Here is a 23336-nt window from a genome sequence, read left to right as displayed (position 1 = left end):
GGGTCAAAATGATTGTATCCTTTCATGAAATTAACCATTGCAATATACAGCTGGCTCCATACACCAGAAAAATACACTTCTGGACTAGTCATTCTTTACTATGTATAAATAATACAGAGGAGCACATATTTCAAAATATTTTTCTGTGGATGAGCAAATTGTGTGCCACAAAAAACACATGCTGGATTAATGAAAAATTTAGTATTTAACCTCTGAAGGACACAACTTCTGGAATAAAAGGGAATTATGATGGAATATTTCCGTCATGTGTCCTTAAGGGGTTAAAGGAGAACTATATCACTAGACAGAACTTGTAATATTATGTTTACATATCCTCTATATTAACACACATGTATTTGTAAAGTCAGAGAAAATAAAATGGAATGTAGCAATCCACACCACACGTTATCCTGCAACTAGGTGCCTCTCTATCAATCATTGTTACAAGCCCTGTCCCTTAAAGCTGACAATCATCATGGAGGCAGATCAGGGGCAGAAGCCAGTACAAGTCAAACACAGCCCTGGCCAATCATAATTTCTTCGTAGAGATAAATTGAATCAATGCATCTCTATGAGGAAAGTTCAGTGTCTACATACAGAGGGTGAAGATACTGAATGTCAGTCACACTGTGCAGCACTGCCCCAGGAAGCACCTCTATTAGCCGAGGAGTGGCCAGTGGAGGTTTTTTCTCTGAAAAGACAGTGTTTACTGCAAAAAGCCTAAAGGGACTGATTCTACTCACCAGAACAAATACAACAAGCTGCAACTTGTTCTGGTGACTATAGTGTCCCTTTAAGACCAAAATACATGAAATAGAAAAATTCTCCAAGTTAGCTATTTTTCCTGTTTGGCTATTTTGGCCTTAAATTTGAAATTCACTTTGAATCCCCAACATTTCTCACTTTACTGAATAACTGACATACAGTAAGAGAAAATAAAAAAAAATATGTTTCTGATTCTCCTTCTCAATTGCAAAGTGCACCATGGCCGAACTGGATTGTGATAAAATTGGTGCGTCGTATGAAAAACAGGCTGACACAAACTACGGGAGATTTTCATTGTTTTATTTGTAAAAGTTTAATTGTGTAACTTCATTGTAACATTGCTTTGAGAGAGTCCTACCCCCAATAATTTCACTGTAAGCCCACCTAGAAAATCCTAGGTAAGCAAATGTGTACGATTACTTATTGAAACATAATCTCAATGAAAATACAGTGTAGATATGTAACGTGTCGCCCGTGAACATTATCAAGGCAAAAGATTCAGCAATTTAAAACACAATGTTTATCGGGAAAACAACAACACCTTTTTATAAAACAATTAAAATAATAAATAACATTTTCTAACATGAAACTCGAAAGTTTGGGTAACACAGTATGTTAAAAAAAAACAACAAAAAACATAAAACCTAATAAACTTTATTTGGATTTATCAAAAACATTAAACCCTTCTCGAAGAAAGACATATGCAGGGCTCCCAACAGTCTCTGATTTTGGTGGCACTAGACCCGAAATCGTGAATTGGGCATCTGAGGACTCCAGGGAACTGGCAGCACAGTGCAAGTGCATCACTAGACAGGCTTGCGCTAGGAAGCAGGCACAGGGGCAGGGATGTAGAAAGAATTAAACCCGTTAGTAGTACTGTACGTGTTAAATGTTAGCGGATATCTTTTACCAGAAAACCTGCTACTTTGAATATACAGGTTATCCAGTCAGGTTAAGCTTTCGTTGAATTATTCAGCTTTTTAAGATCCTTTTTATCTTTAAATTTGCTTATAGGTCCGAAGGTGTTCTTCACTTAAGAGCTCAGAACTTTTCAGGGAGCTCAGAAAGTGACAGGTCAAGTACTACCAACATTAGTTTTAACAAAAGTAAATACAGCCTGAAAATTGCCATTTTACAAAAGTTATTATGCCATACATGATATTGAGACTCAAAGAGTCGTTTGTACAGCGTCACCAAGATCAAAAAGCATAATTAGATTTCGCTTTTTATATATATATATATATATATATATATAAAGAATGATAACAAGAATAGGGAAGATAGGGACACCTGCCCCAAATCCTCACTATAGGACATTCTAGGATTGAAGGTAGGAAGCCCTCCTATTAGAATCTCTGACATATGCTGTATCCAGTTTAAGTGGCTACGGAACACAGTGTGTCCTTGGAAAGGCGTCTGTAAGCTCTGCAAGGTTGCCTGTTACAATAAATAGGAGTAAAACAATCTGTAGTTTAGTACACGGTGTAAACATGTTAACGGGTTCAGTCAAAATATGGCTCTCAACTACAACTATATGGCTCTACAGATTTTGATGGGACTATAACTACAACACAATTCTTTGACAATGTTCCCTATAACCACTTTTTTCTTTGAGATACCCAGTCCTTAAAAAAGTGTAAATGGTGTACAATGCAACATACAATGTGTGGCTATTATAAAGAATACTTTCGTAACAGATATTCATGGTTTCAATGCATTTATGATGAAATAAGATAAAAGGGGGAGTAACATAAATTTTTTTTTTTACTGAAGAATGAACTGTTTTGTCACTGTTCATGAGAACTCTGCAGCATAAGGATGTGTACAATATTGTTGATATACTCTTGTACTCTACATACACTTGTAATAAGACTATGCTCACCCACACGAAGGTTGTGAAGGATGATAAATGCCAGTGTGCATGACTCCTTGTGTGACACTGAATAATCAATTGGAGAACACCACTGACTGACAGTACGGTGCTAGCAGAGCATCTAAAATATGAAGCTTGTGTCACCCAGCAAACTGTTTCACTACAGCATTATTACGCCTATCACAAATGTCATTCCCTCCACTTGTTACAGTTGATGTGATAGTTTGCTGGAGGAGAGACAAGCCAAGTAAATAACCTCCAGTGCTTGGCCACACTAACCAGCCCACTATATCGCAAAATCCTACCATGTCTACTAACCAGCCCACTATATCTCAAAATCCTGCCATGTCTACTATCCTGCCCACTATATCTACTAACCTGCTCACTATATATCAAAATCCTGCCATAATGTCTACTAACCAGCCCACTATATCTCAAAATCCTGACATAATGTCTACTATCCTGCCCACTATATCTCAAACTCCAAATCCTGCCATGTCTACTAACCAGCCCACTATATCTCAAAATCCTGCCATAATGTCTATTCTGCCCACTATATCTCAAACTCAAAATCCTGCCATAATGTCTACTAACCAGCCCACTATATCTCAAAATCCTACCATAATGTCTACTAACCAGCCCACTATATCTCAAAATCCTGCCATAATGTCTACTAACCAGCCCACTATATCTCAAAATCGTGCCATAATGTCTACTATCCTGCCACAGGCAATTCCAACTCCCACTATCCTGCCCAAGACCACTCTAATTCCCACTACCCTGACCCACCACATTATATCTGAAATCTCACTATACTGCCCCAGCCCACTCCAGCTCCCAATATCCTGCCAATGCACAGTCCAATTCCCACCATACTGCCAGAGTTCACTCCAACTCCCACTATATTGCCCGAGCTCACTCTCCCACAAGTCCCATGGTGCTCCAGCTCCCAATATCCTACCAATGCACAGTCCAACTCCTACTGCGCTGCACCAGCACACTCTACTCCTAGTCCCATTGTGCTCCAACTCCCATTATCCTGCCCCTTCCCTGTATATCTCAAATCTCACTATTCTACCCCCACCCACTCCAACTTCAATTCCCACTATACTACCAGAGCTCACTCTACCACAAGTCCCATTGTGCTCCAACTCCCGCTATCCTGCCCTATGACAAACTCTCCTTCCCAGCCAGCCTCTTGCCAACAGACTATGGGCCCTGCATGGAAACCTGTAAAAGACTGTTTAAATGGCTTGGTTTGTGTAATTTCCATATACAGTTCGGAAACCAAACAACCACACGAACCAGGGACCATCTGGGAGCTTGTTAACCCCTATTAAACACCTTGGAACAGTTCTCACCTCAGTGTTCTAATTGTTCGTCTGGGTGGCCACAATTTGTACGAACGACCACAAGGTGGTGGCCATCTTGTTTGCATGAACGCAGGCAGTGGTGTTTGGTTGTTAAGTTCATGGAACGAAAATCAGACCCTGAAACTCCCGAACACCGCTGGACTTCCATCATCGCCTGCGTTTGGGTCTATAGATCCTAGAACACTGTTTGGTGGAATCGTTTGTCTGGATGAGGGGAACAATCTCCACGGTTCAAATAGAGACTATGTTTGGTATTTTATTTGTTTGTTTTTTTTGTTACCAAAGTTGACCGACCGCTAGCCCTGATTTCATGAAACTGTTTTGGGCATAGGACCATGTGCGCGGTCAATGAAATAATAGACTTCCACGGAACAGTCGAACCCCTGAACCGATCTGGGTGATTTTTGGATATGTTGGCCACCCAGATCGGGGCTATCAGGGGGATGTAACTTCTGTGGGGTTTTCGTGTATTTTGGGGTGTTTTATAAATGTTGTGTTTTGTTTGTGCCTGGAGATTATTGAGTTTGTACAGTTCCTGACTCAATTATCTCCCAGGCACAGAGAAGGGATTACCCTGTTTTGTGTGGGAGTGTCATGGGCGTGTTTGACTGTGTCCATAAATGTATAAAAGCAGGCCATCTGGCCAGATTAAAGCATTCCAGCTTGTACTCCCAGAACTATGTGTTTTCTGGTTACTGGGAGGGGAAAGGGCTAATCACTACTCCAGCTTGTTCCAGTGCGGAGGATTTAACAGGGAAAGTCCTTGTAAGGACTATAGCTCCCAGGACTGAGTGTCGTCCAGTGCCTGGGAGTGGATAGAGAGAGTTCCCCCATTCTGCTCCAGGACGGAGTGGTTCCAGGACCCCAGTCAAGTCACGGTGACTGGGGGCAGGAGTGCTGAGGTTTGTCCTCTGTTCCAGCTAGGAAGCGGTCCTTGGTGGAGGTAACCAGCCAGGGTATAGGGAGCTCCGTTACATGCCCCTTTCCCATTATATCTCAAATCTTACTATCCTGCCCCAGCCCACTCCAACTCCCACCACACTGCCTGAGCGCACTCTAACACAAGTCCCATTGTACTTTAGCTCCCCCTATTCTGCACCAACCCACTGCAAGCCCCTCTACCCCAATTCTCACTATCCTCCTCCAGGCCACTCTATTTCAACTCCAACTATCCCCCCCCCCCACTGTACCCCAACTCCCACTATCATTAACTAGCCCACTCTATTTCAACTTCAACTATCTTGCCCCAGCCACTGCTCCCCAACTCTCACTATCCATAACTAGCCCACTCTCTTTCAACTCTCTTTCAACTCCTTCTACCCCCAACTCTCACTATCCTTAAATAGCCCACTCAATTTCAATTCCCACAATGCTGATGGACCTGCATTCCTATGTGCTGACTCTCCACAACTATAACCTCCGCGTAATTGGATGCAAGCCTGCATGTATGCTTAGGATAGGCTAGTAGCACAGAACATGAAATCTTGAGCACTGCTGATGCTACAGATATGCACATATACAGACAGGAGTTTCTTACACAGGGAATTGGGGTTGGGGGCAGTCATCAGACATAGTCACTTGTTCCCCCACATGTTTTATTTTTTTGGGTTCCTACACTACACTACAAATATGGGTGCAGACACTGCCAAGGTTTATTCACTGAACACTGATTATAGAGAATTAACATGGTAATTGCAAATTTAAGGCCAAAATAATCAAATATGGAGAAGTCTCCAATTCGATTATTCTATCCAGCAGTTCCCAGGTTAATTTTCTGACCTAAAGTGATCCTTAGTGAATGTCATCAATGACGGCCGCTTTATGTACCATCTGAGTACACAACGATGGCATGTCTGCCACAAACACAGCTTTTAAAAATATCATACAGTTACCTGTGAAAACAAGATTGTGTGCAACTATGGTTTAAGTGCTGGAAATAATGTGTATTTTCTAATGAAACACCTCACCTTGGAAAATTCATCTCTGCCGGGTCCCTACAGGGGACTTCCTGGGCAAGCCATTCTTTTTATTGTCCTAACAAAATAACAACATTGCAAACATGTAAGTCAAATTCAGCAGTGCTGGAATATGCATTAATCTGTTGGGAAAAATGTGCTAAAGAGTCAGTTATTAATCGAAATTAAAATGTTGACTATTGTGGGCTGCGATTTGCAAGCTTCAGGTCACTTTTCAGCCTTAACTTATTTTTTTTTCCTTTTTAATATTTTCATCAAATTAAAAAAAAAAAATTTCCAGGTAACCTTGGACATGCTAGGCACAGAGAATCATCCGTGAGTTAAACAATCTGTTCCATACAACGCAGGAACTACTCAGCAAATCATAGTTACTGATTGGCTAGGACATCACATTATCTGTGCAACATTGTTTATATAGTCACTGTCACAGACTTTTAAACTTATGGTATAATTCCAGGATGGCTGCCTCCACAGTGAAACACTGGCAGTGTTAAAGGAACGCTATAGTGTTCCTCAGACATAAATCGGAACACTCTTTAAACACTTACCTTTTCCCAGTGCCGAGGTTCCTCCGTGCTGAATCCGTCTCAGCCTCCTTCAACCCCATCAATAGGGAGGGGACATCTACTGCACACGTGCAGTGATAGCCGGGCACGTATTAGGCCTTCCCCATAGTAATGAAATAAATCACTGCTTTCCTATGGGGAATTTCAACACGCTGGATGTCTTAATGCATAGCGGGAGGACGTCCAGCGTTGTTTCACTGTGTTCAACTCTGTGTAAATGTTAGAAGCACCTCTAGTGGGTGTCTGACAGAGGCAGTCTTAGCACTGCAAAATATAAACATTGCACCTTCTCTGAAACTGCAATGTTTTACATTGCAAGGCTAGGGGGACAGGGACACTGCACCCAAACCATTAAAATAAGTTGATGTGGGGGGCGGAGCCGAGCAGGCAAACCAACAAGTCGCACACACCATGAGCTCCGGCCGCGGGGGCTTAACTGAGTCAATAACTCGGGGCACAACGACGAGACTCACCCGAAACCAAGCCCACCGGAGAGCTGCCGCGTCTGTGCACCCGGCGATACCCGGGTCGAGACCCGGCATGCCCGAGAACCGCCGTGGCCGGCTTGGGCCTACCAGAGGAGGTGAGGGGGGAAGGACGGCCGCCTTCCCGCCCGACTCTGCGACCCACGAGCGAATGGAAAAGGCTTCCCCCCCTGTGGACCGGTGGGGGATATCCCGGTCCCCGCCAGAAGGGAGATCTCGCACATCACACCAAGCGATGGCCCCTGCTAGCCCCCCATGTAAAGTGGTGGCGACGGCCTCCAAGATGGCGGCACAGAACGACCCAGCTACACGAGACTCGCGGCAACATTGCTTCACCCCAGGCACCTACAACCAAGCTAGGGACCCCATCTCTGAACTCTTTGACCGCTTCTGGGCTAAATGGATAGTCTCTCTCCATAATGCCCGCACAAGACGGAATCTATGGTGGGAAGAGGTCGGGGCCTCCATCTCAGGGCACGAAGAAGTCCCAAGCTACGAACCCCCATAAAATGGACCCTCACGGGCTGGGAGCAACGAGGGGAACACCCCACAAGTGCCGACCACACCGGCGGAGAGCTGCCAAGCGGCGAACCAAACAGGGCAACACCGCTCTATCCCGAAAGGGATGACCCAGGACCACACTGGACCCCAGGTCAGTGGCAGGAGGGCACCAGCTCGAACGCAGGCCCGGGGCAGCGGGGACCCCCCGTTTACACACCGTAATGCAACTCCCACCATGCAAAGTAACCCTGGCGAAAGACACCGGCAAGGAAGATCACAGGCCTCCTGGGGCCACCGAATACACAAAGGCAAGATGCTGGGCTCAAAACGAGACAGAAGCAAAAATGCCACCTCGACTAACCCACAAGCACTTACACCCTGAATGGCGGAAGAATCACAACAAGAAAGGAGTAACACTGCCGCTCCAAACAGCCCTATGGATCAACCTCACCTATCAGACCTGTACCCAAGCAGAGGAAAAGCGTCAAGGACATCTAAACGGGACTGTAAAATACCCCAGGCAGGAGTTGGCTGAACGGGACATTTACCACCTCAGATAAGACATCTGCCCCATACCCCATATTGCTCCCTATCTGTGACTGAATATAACCCATACCTTCTTTGCATAATCGTCCTAGTTAAACTATTTGCTAAATATAAACGTCCGTTTTTAACTAAGCCTATGACCCTACAACCTTACAGCAAAGTTGGAAATATATATCTGAATTAGCATTTAGTAATAGCAGCGTTGATTTAACTTTTTGCATTACTTATTTTAAAAAATGACTCTTAAGCTGGACTTATATAAAGGAAGCAACTTAGAGCCTACACATGTTGCATATTTAGAACTCTATTGGGGCATAGCAATTGATAGGGTCCATAAGACGTCTAGCCTGTCATAACCTTTACTAATTGCTATACCAGACCCAGTAAGATTTATTTATCCGCAAGTAAACCTAGGGCAGCTTAAGTCATGCAAACTTATGCCTGTTATTAGCTAACATGTGCCTGCTTCGACATGTATCTTATCTTAACTCCTGATTTTATCACAGGGGAGACAGCAATTGTACGGCCTCGCTGGCGATTATACCGCTCTAAGTGATCATCAGTATACCCACCACAAAGGCCGATGTACTCAGTGTTAAGCATTGCTTATCTTGTTTGTTTTAATCTAGTCTAGATAGTAATACTTTGACAACACAACCGTTTAGACACGCAGGATATACAAAGTTAGTTATCTTCCCTACTCATTGTTTTTCTAAGCTTCAGCAAACATAATCTTGTTACATACACGTTCAACCTAGCATAAACTTATTTTTAATCTACTCTGGTACTCGAAACCTCAACCTAAAATATTACTTAAATAATAAAATATAAAATTTGTGCATGTTAATCTTGTGCCCCACATGTTACGCGTAGGAAAAGCTGGAGGAATGCCTTTGGGGCACCTCTCGTATGTTTGTGTTGAATCTTTGCACTGCAAAAATAAAGAATTAAAAAAATAAAAAAATAAATAAAATAAAAAATAAGATGATGTGGTCTGGGTGTTTCTTTAATTCTTGCTTAAATTATATAATTTACACATCACTACTTTAAGCACAAAAAATTAAAGTATATATAGATCTATATATAGGTGACAGTGACACTTTAATGAGCAGATCCTCTAGGAAAAGGGATACATCATAGTGATCAAAAATACCCCATGATATAATTGTTTAAAGCCAGTATATATTATCTTTAAATGATTTAGTGCCTAACCCCTCATTGAGCAGCATTCTGGGCCTTCACTGGCCGCTCACAATAAGTTACATTAGGTAGCTAATGTATGGCCAGCAGAGTTACTAAAGAGAGGGGTGTTCCACCTTGGGTGACAGTCAGGAGAGGGGTTGCCTGTGTTTTAGAAACATCTGGTGTACCAAGGTCAGCCTTTACTGGCCTATAATGAGAAAAATACTGTTGAGATTTTTAGAAGACTATATTGTACACAGTGTAACCATCCAACATCCAAGGAAGCAACACTAAAGCTTGTTATATACCTTTTCTGTGTTTCTGCGACAATGTCTACGCAAACCAAATTGGTTACAAATCTGCTCTGCAGACAGCATTATGTAAGGATCTATAGTCATGCCAGGATCAATTCTTGTACTAAAGCTGTAAATACAAGAAAACAGCAAGTCAATATAAAAAAAAAAAAAAAAAAAAATCACAAAAATGTTTGCAGAAACACACAAAATCTGGTTTAGTAACAATCCTTAAAAAACAAAACAGAGACGTTTCCTTCCTTAATAGCTTTACACTATGTATGTACTGCAAGGTCTCGTCCCTGAAGAATGGGGTATGGGGCGCAAGGTTGCGTTTGGAACCCTGCACGAACAATATGTCTGTAAGAGGTCGAAATGATTCTAATAGTGAAACTATTGCCATGGGGACTATAGGCAGTGCTCCAAATTTCCACTCATTACTGGCGAATAAACATTTAGCTCTGGCAAGTAGAAATTCACCCCGGAAGGGTAAACTATAGCTTGCAGTGGTGATTAGCATTTAAATCCTGGCTAGCAGCATAAGAACTGAAGCTTGGCCATAGGGGTCATATAGCTCATTGCTCCACATTTAGAACTTTCGTGTAGATTCGTTTTTTAAAGTATATATATTTTCTATATACATTATTGACATAAATTCTGTATGGGGTTTTAACAGAATTCATTGGCTGAGAGTGTCAGCTGATGTCTTCAGTCAATGAGTTTTGCCCTTAGTGTTGAAATTAATGTAATTTATTACAGAAAAAACATGATTCCGATATATCAGAAAAGGAGGTCAGACAGGGGCGACCAAGGTAAGTGTCAAACCAATAAAAAAAAAATAGTTTGACTACTTACTATGCGACGGTGCCAGGGCACAATAACCACAATTGACTAAAGTGGTTATGGTGCCTAGACTGGCCCTTTACGTGTCTGCATACTCTGTTGAATTAAGCCTCCTGTAATGGACCAATGTTTTGATTACATTATGTCTTACGTAAATAACGAAATGTGGAACAAGCATACATTTATATATAGGTATATTTTAACAGGACATCTAAAGCATAAAACATTTTGATACAACAAAAAAATCACTAAAATATTATATACATAATATAGAAGAAATAAAGATGTAGCACACTTTTTCTTTTTCCTTCTTTCCATATTCTTCCAAGCAGTGTCTTGCGGTCCTTTGCTGGATATAATTCAGATGGGCTGTAGAGAAATGCATGTAGATGACACACCTCTTTACGGACTCTGCAAATCCAGAATAGTAAGCCTTGTATCTGTGAGCAGACATGTGCTTCCCAAAGTGTGGTTTATGGAGCAGTAATGGTCTTTGGAGCATTTCTAGTGGTCAGCTGGAGGTGCAAATAATGTGGCCAAATGAAGGCTGCTCTTACTAACTAGCACATAGGAGGAGAGAAACACAGTGACCTCACTGCAACAAGGTATACAGGAGCAAACAGGGCTACCAATGTTTCTGCACACCATCCCTTTATCTATGTGCAATATGCAAGTGCATTGTTGACTGATGAAGGGACAAATGTGTCCAATGCTTATGCCACTGTTCTTCATTAAATGACAGTCTCACTAGCGGACCCTTACATACCATGGTGCATTGTGTGCAAAGTTTTCCTGTGGTCCAATGGGGCTAGTTGGCTACTTGAAAGAACCCCTGTTGTTTTTTTGCACATTAAAAGCACTGGAGACATATCTTTCAGGATTTTGGTACTGTAGATAACCACAATCAAAGTCTTATTTAGTTCATGTAATTATCAAAAGAAACTCCAATGTAAAGGGGTACCTTTCATGATGAAAATCTTACTAATCTAATGAGTTACACATTGCAATTTTTATCTACAATTACTATAATAGTTAGATGTACTAAAAACTAAAGTGGGTCAGCAGCCGTAAAAGTACATGCTAAGCACCATAACCACTGCAACCCACTGTGGTAGTTATGGTACCCGGAGTCTCCTAGCACCATCTACCTATAAAGGGTTAAACTATTTGTAAATGAGTTGACAAGTTAGCTGGGTACCCAAAGGCTTCCACACTCCTCCACACAGCTAAAGCAGAAGTCTGATTTCTATTTTAACTATGTCATATTAGCTCAACGTTTCTGGTGACTGCTTCTCTAGAAAGGTCATAAGCCGCTCTCAGACAGTGAATGACCTGGAAACCTACACAAACATAATCTAGCTAAATCAGAATCTAAACTCCTGTTCTATCTGCGTGTAGGAGATCAGGGGTAGAACAGGCTCCTGGAGGGAACCAGTCAAACCATTTACAAACGTTTGTAACGCAATGACCCCTACAATCCTGTCCCTTTAATATTACACTCCGCACCGGGTCAATGAACATGCATTTCAAAGCTTATGGTAAGGGGCACTTTACTTACTACTGCTCAGTGTAAAGTAAAAAAAACTGGGGGATGGAAATAAGTAGGCCAGGGCTTCCCAAGCCAGTCCTCAAGGACTTTGGCATATTCCAATTTTGTTTCTATTGGGATACTGACAAAATCTAGATCATTAGTGTATTGTGAGGATTGGGTTAGGAATTACTGCACTAAGAAACAAGCACTACACAAAACTGTCTGGGAGACAGTCACTGGGAGCAGACAGAACTGCTAATGCAAAAGGGACATTGCACCCAGACAACTTCAGTTAGCTAAATGATCTAACTGCTTCATTAAGCTAATGTTTTGGTGGCTATAGTGTCCTTTTGACTTTAGAATTTTCCTTCTCTCTTTCTAAATTTCTGCTCTGACACAGGAGGCTCCTGCAGGATCTAGAAGACTATTAAAGGAGGAGATAAGAAATTCTAATGTAAACAGAATGTGCAATAAAGGAAGTCAGAACATTAGATCTATCTTTACAGGAATTATTTAGGAAGGCTATATAAGTCACATGCAAAGAGGTGTGATTAGGGCTGCCTAAACAAAGAGACAACTCATAAATGTCAGTGAATTGAGCAGTGCTCAAACCAGAGCATTATCTATACACTGTAACTGCTTTATTAAAGGACCACTCTAGGCACCCAGACCACTTCAGCTTAATGAAGTGGTCTGGGTGCCAGGTCCAGCTAGGGTTAACTAATTGTTTTATAAACATAGCAGTTTCAGAGAAACTGCTATGTTTATCAATTAGTTAAGCCGTCCCCCTAATCCTCTAGTGGCTGTCTCACTGACAGCCGCTAGAGGCGCTTGCGTGATTCTCACTGTGAAAATCACAGTGAGAGCACGCAAGCGTCCATAGGAAAGCATTATGAATGCTTTCCTATGTGACCGGCTGAATGCGCGCGCAGCTCGTGCCGCGCGTGCGCATTCAGCCGACGGGGAGGAACGGAGGCGGAGAGGAGAGCTCCCCGCCCAGCGCTGGAAAAAGGTACGTTTTTACCCCTTTCCCCTTTCCAGAGCCGGGCGGGAGGGGGTCCCCGAGGGTGGGGGCACCCTCAGGGCACTCTAGTGCCAGGAAAACGAGTATGCTTTCCTGGCACTAGAGTGGTCCTTTAAGCTAACGTTGTTTTGGTGCTTACAGTATCACTGTAATGAGGGAAGATTCGAGGGTGGTTCCAAGGTTCAAAGTGTGTTTTTGTTAGTGTATGTGTGTTTTATGCACTACGTACCTGACCATGTGTCCTGAGTTTTCTTTTAAATATATAAAAATTTAATTCATATTTGCAATGCGTGTGCAGTATTTTTTTTTCTCTCTTATTAAGAATGGAGCAAATACAGAACAATCTCAATGGTTTATTAGGCGTACAACTGGCAAACAAATCATTTTTTAAATCTCTTTAATAACAAACATCTGAAAAAAAAGTTATAACTGGCAATGCACAGCATAGTCAGTAAATATATACACAATAAATTACAGTCCTTCACTTAACCCTTGGAGCTCCGCAGGAGAGGAGGAAAAACATTGTTTAGCAAGGTGTCCCAAACCCTCTCTGGCACCTTAAAGATTAGAAGGTTTTCAAAGAATTTACAATTTAGCAGGAAAGGAAAAAGGGTTGATTTTTATTTACATATTCAGATCCTAGAAGGCAAATATGATCTTTCCATGAAACTCGAAAATGGATAAAAATAGATAAAACAATGTTGTACAATGAGCATGGGACAAATGAGAATGAATTTGGATGATGCAAGGGGCAGGTTTTGGACTGTTTTAACAATATGCTGTTGATCTTGGATGTCCCAAACCAGTGATCAAGGGAGTTGGCGTAAAAAATGTGAGTGACCTGTGGACCAGTAGTTGATCCCAACACAGGTCCAGTGTGATCTATAAAACTGGAAGATTTACCGAGCATGTGTGATCAAGACAGAATAGTTTCTGATTTAAAGTGGAATTACAAGTTCCATGACCACTACGATTTATTGTAATGGTTAGTGATGCAATAAATCTTTGGGTGCTTTCCCTCTGTTTTTCATCATTGTTTTGGAGCACACACCCCAACTAACGGTGGTGCAGCTGGTGCACTTCAGGGGGCTCGCCGGTGCCTGTTGCTCTCCCAGGCACCAATAAGCCCTTCCAGGCCACACTGGCACTGCTGTTGTTTTGGAGAGGTCTAAAGGGAACAAGAAACAATGAGCACTCTCCAGTACCCGTAGCCCAATCCCCAGATTCTCCATAATCTATCCAACCGCAGGCAGCAATAATAGGATGAGCGGACTACAAGAGCCCAGTGCTAACTCTTGACTGCGTTATGCTGCAGCTGAACAAGCTTTAGGTGTCAGTATGGGCCAGTTTCTTCCTTTAAAAAACACACCAAAACAATATGACATGAAACAGGGAGACATCACCCAAAGACTTAGTGTCAAAGCCACAACAATGAGCAGTAGTAAAGGCACTTAGAGTGCCCCACTATGGTTTTATTTTACATATATTACATATTTATTTTACTTGATAATAGAAATAGAACAGAGAGAATGTTTTACATCATTTCTTGCATTATTCAATAGTCACGGTTTTCTAAAGGACAGAGCTAAAATAAGAGAATCTCATGATTTTACATATCTGAATGTGTCTTCTTGTGCAATTTCAAGTGAAGGCCATTTATATTAAGACATCGCTGCCTATTAATATTTTAAGTGTGATTTCCACAGATTATGTACGATTAGAAAAGATTGATATATTGTTATTAGATTAGAAAGCAGAAAGTAGCCAAGATGTAATATGCAGAAATAGAATTGCAATGCAGCATACAGCTGACAGCTACGTTTTTTTTTTTTATGTATTTCAGGTTTTAAATCAGGGGTGCCCAAAAGGTAGATCCCCGGATATTGTAGAACTACAACTCCCACGATGCTTTGCGCGCCTTTAGAATGACAGGGGATTTATGGAAGCTGTAGTTTTAAAACATCTGGGGAACTACCTTTTGGAAACACCTGTTTTAGATGTATTGCACTATATGTATGTGACCGTAACAGGGTTTGCATTCAAGGTTTTGATAACATTGTTTCCTGTACAGGAGCCAACATAGAGTCATACATACATATATATATATTTAGATAAAATAAACTCTTACAACATAGGTGTTAGCAGTAGAATTTGTATATATTTATATGCATGTACAGGACAGGGAAATCTTTAGTTCACTTGTCTTTGATGAGTAAAAGGACATTTGCCAGCAAGGTATGATGATTCTCATTTTCAATTTCCTCAACATTTGATGGATGCAAGGATTACCCCCCCCCCCCCCCCCCAATCCTTGCATAGCAACACATCTGACTTTATCAAGGGACATCATTCCAGGTGAGTGTACATCCATATGCACACACTCTGGATTTATCAGCAGGTGGAAAACCTAGCCAAATAGCTTGAAATATTAAACTCATATAATGCAGCTCTCTGAACCTCAGCCCCACAGAGTCCTAGATTAACGTATTCCATATAAACACACATAAAACGTGTAATGCAACATTTTAAAAAGATAAAACCAGTGCAAAATATATCCTTCAAGTGCAATGGGGCTCGGGTTGGAGAACAAAATTAATATGTACATAGCATATCATTTTATGCTACCACCTCCCCCCTATGTATAAAGTACGGTTTTGGAATGTTGCCTCTATTGTGAATTTTCAAACCATGGCAGCTTGACAGGTTATCGAAGCATGCGTCTTGCGACAATGTATATGTGATTAGTATCAGCGGACTGTACATATTGTAACTCAAGACCCAAACTACCCATTACAGTAGCGTTGCTCAAGAAAACTAGGGAGTATTAACATAATGCAAAGGGAGTTAGTGAGCCATAAGACATGAGAACTTGTTGAAGCACTCGAATTGTGTACGATATGGACATACATCAAACTCGGTCTGTTGGTACGTGTGCATATAGTGAAAAACTATACTCAAAAATGGATGCTTAAAGCTCAGAACCTGAAGCATACCCTTGTGTATATCACAGGGGTATGCAACGTCTACATTAGTGAATTATGTGTGCTTTAAAAAAGCAGTAAATAAAACCTACATAATGCTTCTAAAACATTGTAGGGGATGTCCAGATTCCACACAGTAGAAACAGTACAATGACTACATTGTTTTGAAGAAGAAAAAATAATAAAAAAAGACTGCATTAAGTGTACCCTCATAAAAAAGGGCTTTGATAATTACCTATGCAATTAAAGCATATTAAATCCTAATTTTTGTTACCACTAATGCCTCGTTAATTCCTGCTTTATCCTTCAATGTATTTACACCAGTACTGTACAGCTAGAAAGGTGAAGTGTCAAAAAAAGGTACTTACAAACTGGAAAGCCTTTCTTTGCCTTCCTCCACATGTCTACCAGAGCTTGCTTCTAAAGCTGCCTCATTGGCATGACTAGGCCTGCTTTCGGTCACTGGAGCCTGGGGATCTAAGGTCAGAACCTCACCTGCCTTGTGTGTGGTCTGCTTCCCGATTTCTCCACTTTTGGGTTGCTGAACACACAGCTCGCCAGCGGCAGGTGATAAATGTGTAGCCACCTGGCCATGACAGTACTGCAAGCTCATTAAATTAACACCAGTTTCATATTGCGATGTGTTAATGGGGAGGCATAAAGCAGAGTTTTCTTTGCACACCTGAGTAGTGAGCAAATACAAACTGGGGCGTACTAAGGGAGATTTAGGGGAAACAGAGGCCTGTACAACTTTAGCTTTTTCTAACAAAAGACCTTTTTTTGGGATAGCCTGACAGCTCGTTTGCTTTGCAATATGTTGTCCTGGTTTGTAAAAATTGCTTGTCAGTTTGGTTGGGCCAGTATTCCCTACATTTAAAACAAGTTGTTTATCGTTTCCAGAAATGTATTTAAGACCAGCTACAAAGTTTCCTGAAACTGGCAGGTGAGATTTCCCTTGGGAGCCATTAATTTCCGTTTTGATTACCACTCTGCCAGGAGGCGTTTGTAGATGGTTGTCACTCTGTGTGATTACATTATCCTGAGCTGCACAACATTCTTGCTTGACTCTTAAACAATCTTTCCTGGGCATTGGGCTGGATCCCATAGCAACATCAGCAGGGCGATGGTGCAGTTGTCCTACAGGGGATATGCTTTGTTTACAGTCAGATAATCTGTGTGCCACTGCAGGCTGCGGATTGGCTGTCACAATGCTGGGGTAATTTGCAGTTGGTTCGAGACAAGCCTCAGTCACGGCACTAGATGGAACTTCTTGTTTAACAGTTGGAGTTCCCTTTACGTCATTTAAAACTGGATTGGATATACAAGACCCTTTTTGTGAGGCTATAAGTTCTGCAGACTCACGGGCCCTTTCTGCAAGGAATTTTCTTATTTCCTGCTCAATGCTATCATCGCTGTCCACAGAACTACTGTCCTGAGCCTGTGACAAGGCACACTGTTTAGCTTCTGTCTCGGTTTTGACAGAGGCACAAGTAAGTTTATGTTCACTATTGTTGCCAACAACTGTCGATGTTAGTAAATTGGTCCCAGAGTTAGCCACTTTCTCTTTCTTATCTTCTTTAACTTTTAAATTGCTCTTTATCTTCCGTAGGGTATGGTCCTTTGTAGAGTTAGAACTTAGAAAGCAGCTTTTATTAACAGAAAGTTTTGCACTGCAGTCATCTCTTTGATCGGAGTCAAGTGTGTTAGCCAGCTTGCATGGAGACTCACCAAACCGTACTTTTTTTTTACATGGAGACCTCGATTCCTTCATCCTTTTTTTGCATTTCTTCTTTGACTTCAAGAGATCTTTTATAGCAGTGTCAAGATCTTCATCACTGTCCAACGAGCTGCTTTCATCCCCACTGTAGTTATCCCTCTCTTCCAGGTTTATTTTCCCAGGACTTCTCCGAAATCCTGAAAACGATTCAACATTTTTAAAATCCAAGTTATGATGTCCACTAGCTATGCCAGGTTCTGATGGGCATGGCGGCTTAGCTCTTCCAACCACATAAGTCCCTGTTCTCATACAGCTGTTCTCTACAGTATCTGATGAATGTAAGAATTTCCCTAATTCTGTCCGACTATGAAAGTTTGATGTTGAAGTTATCTTTTCTGATATGTTTAGCATTTGCTCTTGTTGTGTGCACTTGTTCTCATGCATTTTTCTTTTGTTTGTCAAAGAAAGCTTTGTTTTGGAAACAGATGGCTGGGTTTCATGTTCAGGCTTACTTAGTGTCACAGCCAACTCATGCTTCACAGAAGATGTGTTGGAACCTTCCTCTTCAGCCTTCCGGGCCAAAAATGTTCTAATTTCCTGTTCGATGCTGTCATCGCTGTCCACTGCACTGTCACTCTCCCGTTGAGAGGTTGAATTTGCTGTAAAATTACTTTCTGGTTGTGAAGGCAAAATTGCTTTTGAAATGTCAAGTATTGCTTCTGCACACATTAGTTCGGCAGATGTTTCTGCCCGACATGTTGCTTGGCTACCAGTTGCACATATAGGATTTCTCTCATCACTGACAGAAAATGTTTTTTTACTAATACCGGACTGGTAGCTTGAGATATCTTGAGATGCAGTGGGTTTAACGACTGGCATTTTTCTTTTTCTATTTTCTGTCTTTCTAGAGTCATCAGGGACATTTATCTTGTCTGCAGCACTGCAGTTTAAATTCAACTGGGGTTTAGTTTTTACCCTTTCTGGAGAGACAATTAAAGGTACTTTCAGATTATTTTCTTGCCTGCTCTTTTCGAGCTGGTAGAGTTGGATTGCCTCTTCAATGCCATCATCACTGCTTGAATCTGATAGTTCTTTATTTATACTTTGAACAGATTCCTTAGCCTGCGTTTTCAGGTTTTTGTTGTGCCTTGATACATTGGCCTTAGATTGAGTTCGGTTACATGTATTCTTTGAACCATCAGTGTTCACTTTAAAGGATTTCAGCTGTGTACCAACACATTCAGTAATCGGGTTACCAGCTGGCTCCCTGCTTCCCAGTTTGGTACTTGGTTTGTCAGAGACCTTACTCGATTTTGACTTTGGTTTGATGCTTGTGGTATTCTGAACTGATTTATTACCAGCACCAGTCTCATTTGCAATGTTCTGCTGCTTTTTGTCTTGCAGGAATTGCTCGATTTCCTGTTTGATGCTTTGTTCAAAAGAATCATCGCTGCTTACACTATCGGGCGAAGCACTTCTTGGTCTATCATGTTGCTTGAAACCATCAAAATTCGCATTTGTAGTTTCCATTTTATCAGGACATGTGTGAGACAAGACATTTTTTTGGCTTACTGTTAGCAAATCTCGTTCTTTTTCAGTAGTAACAGGTTTTTTAGCATTCTCTGTGTTAGAGGGATCATCGACTGTCCCTTTATTTTTCAAGTACTCCTGAATAGCTTCTTCAATGCCTCTGTCAACAGAATCATCGCTATCAGATTCAAGAATGAGTGGTCCACATCCAGAATTTTCTTCTTTGTTATCTTTGAACTGAGCGGGGACAACAAGAGTGGCACTCTCTCTTGCATGTCCTTTAAACACAGAAGTATTGCTGGTCAGTCCTCTGTCAATGTGAATCTCCCCCTTCCTATTCTTCTGCATAATACACTCATAGTCACCGGTCACATCAAGAGAAGATTCATCGCTTTGGAGGTTGTTAATAATGCTCTGAACCTGTGCAGTTATTGAAGTCCCAGAATTATCTTCTTCTGACTCTGAGAAACACACGGGTAATCTACAAGTTGCGGTCTGTCCAAATGGCACCCATGTTGTTTTAAAAGCAACGAGAGGAAGTGCATTCATAAGAAACATTCTAGCAAAGGACACAGGGTCTCCAAGTCAATCTTTTCAGGACGTGCTCACATCCTAAACAAAAAAATATAAAGAAAGAAATATATAAATAAGGCCTCCAAAATAGAACAGGAAAAAAAAACAAAAACATTAGAAGTCTTAATCAAGCAATTCACATTACTATGCTTGTGACATCTGTCAATTAATATTCTGAAGAGCAAGTTTCCCATGCCTTTGCTGTATTGCTAATACATACACTTGTGCCTTAGCGATATCAATTTTTTCCATATGTGGAAGGAGAAATACTCTGAAAATCATTATATGGACAAAACTAATGTTGCAAATGCTTTAGTGTAGCCTATTTATTTGCAATTTGGTGAGGTTTTGGAAAGGGGTGACTGAAAATGGTTTGACATAGAACCAGTGGACAATATCCATGGCCCAGTAGAACACTAACAATGGTCCGTTGTGGATATGGTGCTGAGATGGAGACTTTAAATCAGGCTTATTACAGGGAACTATATTTGAAAGAATACTTAACCACCATAACCACTACAGCCCTCTGTAGTGGTTATGGTGCCAGGAATGCCTAACTCACTTGTGCCCACAGGTGCTGTGCCACATTCAGTTTTTTCCAGTGCAGCCATGGCAGGACCTACTCTCAAAGGCCAAGAGTGCGCAGCAGACTCTCTCAGCCAATGAGTGTGGCACTGTTTAGTACATTAAATTCTACTTGCGGGGTCTGGAGGGATCTGCAGGTTCAATTTCAATGCTTGCAGTGTAGGTGCCCAAATTCTCCTCTATATGGATTATTCACTAAAATGAGAGTTGTTGGGAATTGAATTTCTAATCTAAGGCCATAACAGCTATTCTTCCAGAGCAATGTCTCTGGCCTTTCAATTTGAAATTCACTTTAAATCCCCAACAATTCTCATTTTAGTGAAAATCCCTGTATCTGAAGCATTGGATAGGATGAGATCATTCAGCATGGTGATATCAGAAAAGGTGGACTGGGTTGCGGTGAGTAAATATAAACTCTTCCCACAACGGAGAACAGGTAAGTGTTCCTTTAAAGAATAGCAATAACGTTAAATCAGGGTAAAATTGTGTCATAGATACCGGTATATAGAAAACATCAATATATCGTGCCATCCAAAACTTCAGCAGATATACAAGTTATTTGCTTATTTTTTATTTTCCCTTGACAGTTATCAGTCTGCAGACTGCTGCCACAAAACAAAACTTACAAAGTGGATAGCTGGTTCTGTAGGCGGGAGAACATAGCCTGGCCTCTCAACTGAAGACTGGGCGCTGTCTGTCCTTCCTACAAACTAGACATAGCCTGCCCTCCCTCCTGAAGACCTAGCACAGCCTGCCCTTTCTACAAACTAGACATAGCCTGCCCTCCCAACTGAAGACCTAGCACAGCCTGCCCTTTCTACAAACTAGACATAGCCTGCCCTCCCAACTGAAGACCCGGCACAGCCTGCCCTTACTACAAATAAGACATAGCCTGCCCTCCCTCCTGAAGACTTGGCATAGCCTGTCCTTCCTGGACACTACACATAGCCTGCCCTCCCTCCTGAGATCCCAGCACAGCGTGCCATTTCTACAAACTAGACAGAGTGCAAACCCTCCTGAAGACCCGGCACAGCCTGTCCTTCCTACAAACTAGGCATAGCCTGCTCTCCTAACTGCAGACCCCGCACAGCCTGTCCTTCCTACAAACTAGGCATAGCCTGCTCTCCTAACTGCAGACCCGGCACAGCCTGTCCTTCCTACAAACTAGACATAGCCTGCCCTACCTGAAGACCCAGCAGACCTTGCCCACCCCATCTTGCAGAACTGCAATTTTTCATCTGCATCCTCAATAACCCATAAGCCAAGGTTGCCTTATCTGCATACCCAGTAACACTATGCAACACACTCATGTTTGCCCAAGACAGAGTAAACATTGGTACTTCAGCTGATGTTTGGTAACTTAGCATGGTGCTCTACTAGCAGCAACATGTGTAGAACCTACATAAGCACTAGTGCCAATATTTAGCTATCACAGTCACATAATCCACAGTATTAAATATGTCCATATAGAGTTGGAGGCATTTATTTTTTAGTTTTCAATGACACCAACTTGCAGATGTAATATTAATACAAATGTCTTCCAAAAAGCGCCTGGTTTTAGCCAGGAGAACATAAAGCAGTCCACCTGGCCGAATAAATATTCTCCTGCAGACCCAGCACAGCCTGCCCGTCCAGCAAGTTAGACATAGCCTACCCTTCCTCCTGCAGACCCCGCACAGCCGGTCCTCCCTCCCGCAGACCCTGCATAGTCTGTCCTACCTACAAAGCAGAAATAGCCTATCCTTCCTCCTGAAGACCAGCACAGTCTGTCCTTCCTACAAAGTCGACATAGCATGTCCTTCCTGCATACCAGAAATAGCCTACCCTTCCACCTGAAGACCCAGCACACCTTGCTCTCCCTCTTGCAGACCTGCAATTTTTCATCTTCATCCTCAATAACCCATAAGCCAAGGTTGCCTTATCTGCATACCCAGTAACACTATACAACACACTCATGTTTGCCCAAGACAGAGTAAACATTGGTACTTCAGCTGATGTTTGGTAACTTAGCATGGTGTCCTACTAGCAGCAACATGTGTAAAGCCTACATAAGCACTAGTGACAATATTTAGCTATCACAGTCACATAATCCACAGTATTAAATATGTCCATATAGAGTTGGAGGCATTTATTTTCAGGTTTTCAATGACACCAACTTGCAGATGTAATATTAATACGAATGTCTTCCAAAAAGCGCCTGGTTTTAGCTGGGAGAACATGAAGCAATCCACCCGGCCGAATAAATATTCTCCTGCAGACCCAGCACGGCCTGCTCTTCCTGCAAACTAGACCCAGCCTGTCCTCCCTCCCGCAGACCCAGCCTGCCCTCCCTCCCGCAGACCCAAGCCTGCCCTCCCTCCCTCCCTCCCTCCCGCAAACCCTAGGCCCTGCTCTCTGCCCCCCAGCTCTCTGTGTCCCCCCCAGCTCTCTCTCTCCTCCCCCCAGGCCCTGCTCGCTCTCTGTCCCAGCGAGCTGCAGGCAGGGATCGAGGAGGAGCAGCGGAGACTCTCCCTGGTAACAGCGGCCTAGTCACTCCCCTCCGTCCCCGGCCTTTCCTGGCTCCGTGAGCCCGGTTCCTCTCACCTGGAGCCCATGTGCCGCCCATGGACAGTCCGGGGATGGTTGCGGCCTGGCAGCGCGGTGTTCTGGTCCATACGGTCCCGATTCCGCGGAAGGAGAAGTGTCGGACTGACCGGACCTCACTCAGCTCCGAGCAGCGCGGCCGAGGGGAGGGAGGAAAGCGCGCGCACGCAGGGCTCGTGGCCGCGCAGGCAGCGTTACGCAGGGCAGCGCTACCCCCGTTACCATGGTGACAGGAGCAGCGCGCTCGCGCAGGATACAGGACGTAGCTCTCCTGCAACTGCATCTCCCACGATTCCTCAGCCAGCATGGTCTATGGCAGAGTGCAGCAGAGGATCACGGGAAATGTAGTCCAGTCAGCCTGTCGGCTTCCTAAGCCTTTAGGCCTTGTAAATAAATAGTGCTGAACCGA

General features: G+C 42.5%; 1 protein-coding gene and 1 long non-coding RNA gene across 2 annotated transcripts; both read right to left on the bottom strand.

Moving 5' to 3' along the window:
• Positions 1 to 2073: 2073 nt before the first annotated feature.
• Positions 2074 to 9684, bottom strand: LOC134572565 (uncharacterized). Its single transcript, XR_010085287.1, has 3 exons — positions 9576 to 9684; positions 5979 to 6045; positions 2074 to 2202 (listed from the first exon to the last, which is right to left on the bottom strand). It is a non-coding gene; the product is annotated as an uncharacterized LOC134572565 (long non-coding RNA).
• A 4766-nt stretch (positions 9685 to 14450) lies between these two features.
• PPP1R26 (protein phosphatase 1 regulatory subunit 26) lies at positions 14451 to 23082 on the bottom strand. Its single transcript, XM_063432856.1, has 2 exons — positions 22928 to 23082; positions 14451 to 19798 (listed from the first exon to the last, which is right to left on the bottom strand). The coding sequence occupies exon 2, from the start codon at positions 19742 to 19744 to the stop codon at positions 16304 to 16306; it is 3441 nt and encodes a 1146-aa protein (XP_063288926.1). The 5' UTR covers positions 19745 to 19798; positions 22928 to 23082; the 3' UTR covers positions 14451 to 16303.
• Positions 23083 to 23336: the final 254 nt, after the last annotated feature.

The sequence above is a fragment of the Pelobates fuscus genome, chromosome 9 (genome assembly GCF_036172605.1).
Source record: "Pelobates fuscus isolate aPelFus1 chromosome 9, aPelFus1.pri, whole genome shotgun sequence".
In the NCBI taxonomy this organism is placed as follows: domain Eukaryota; kingdom Metazoa; phylum Chordata; class Amphibia; order Anura; family Pelobatidae; genus Pelobates; species Pelobates fuscus.
This window is presented reverse-complemented; position numbering and strand designations above follow the sequence as displayed.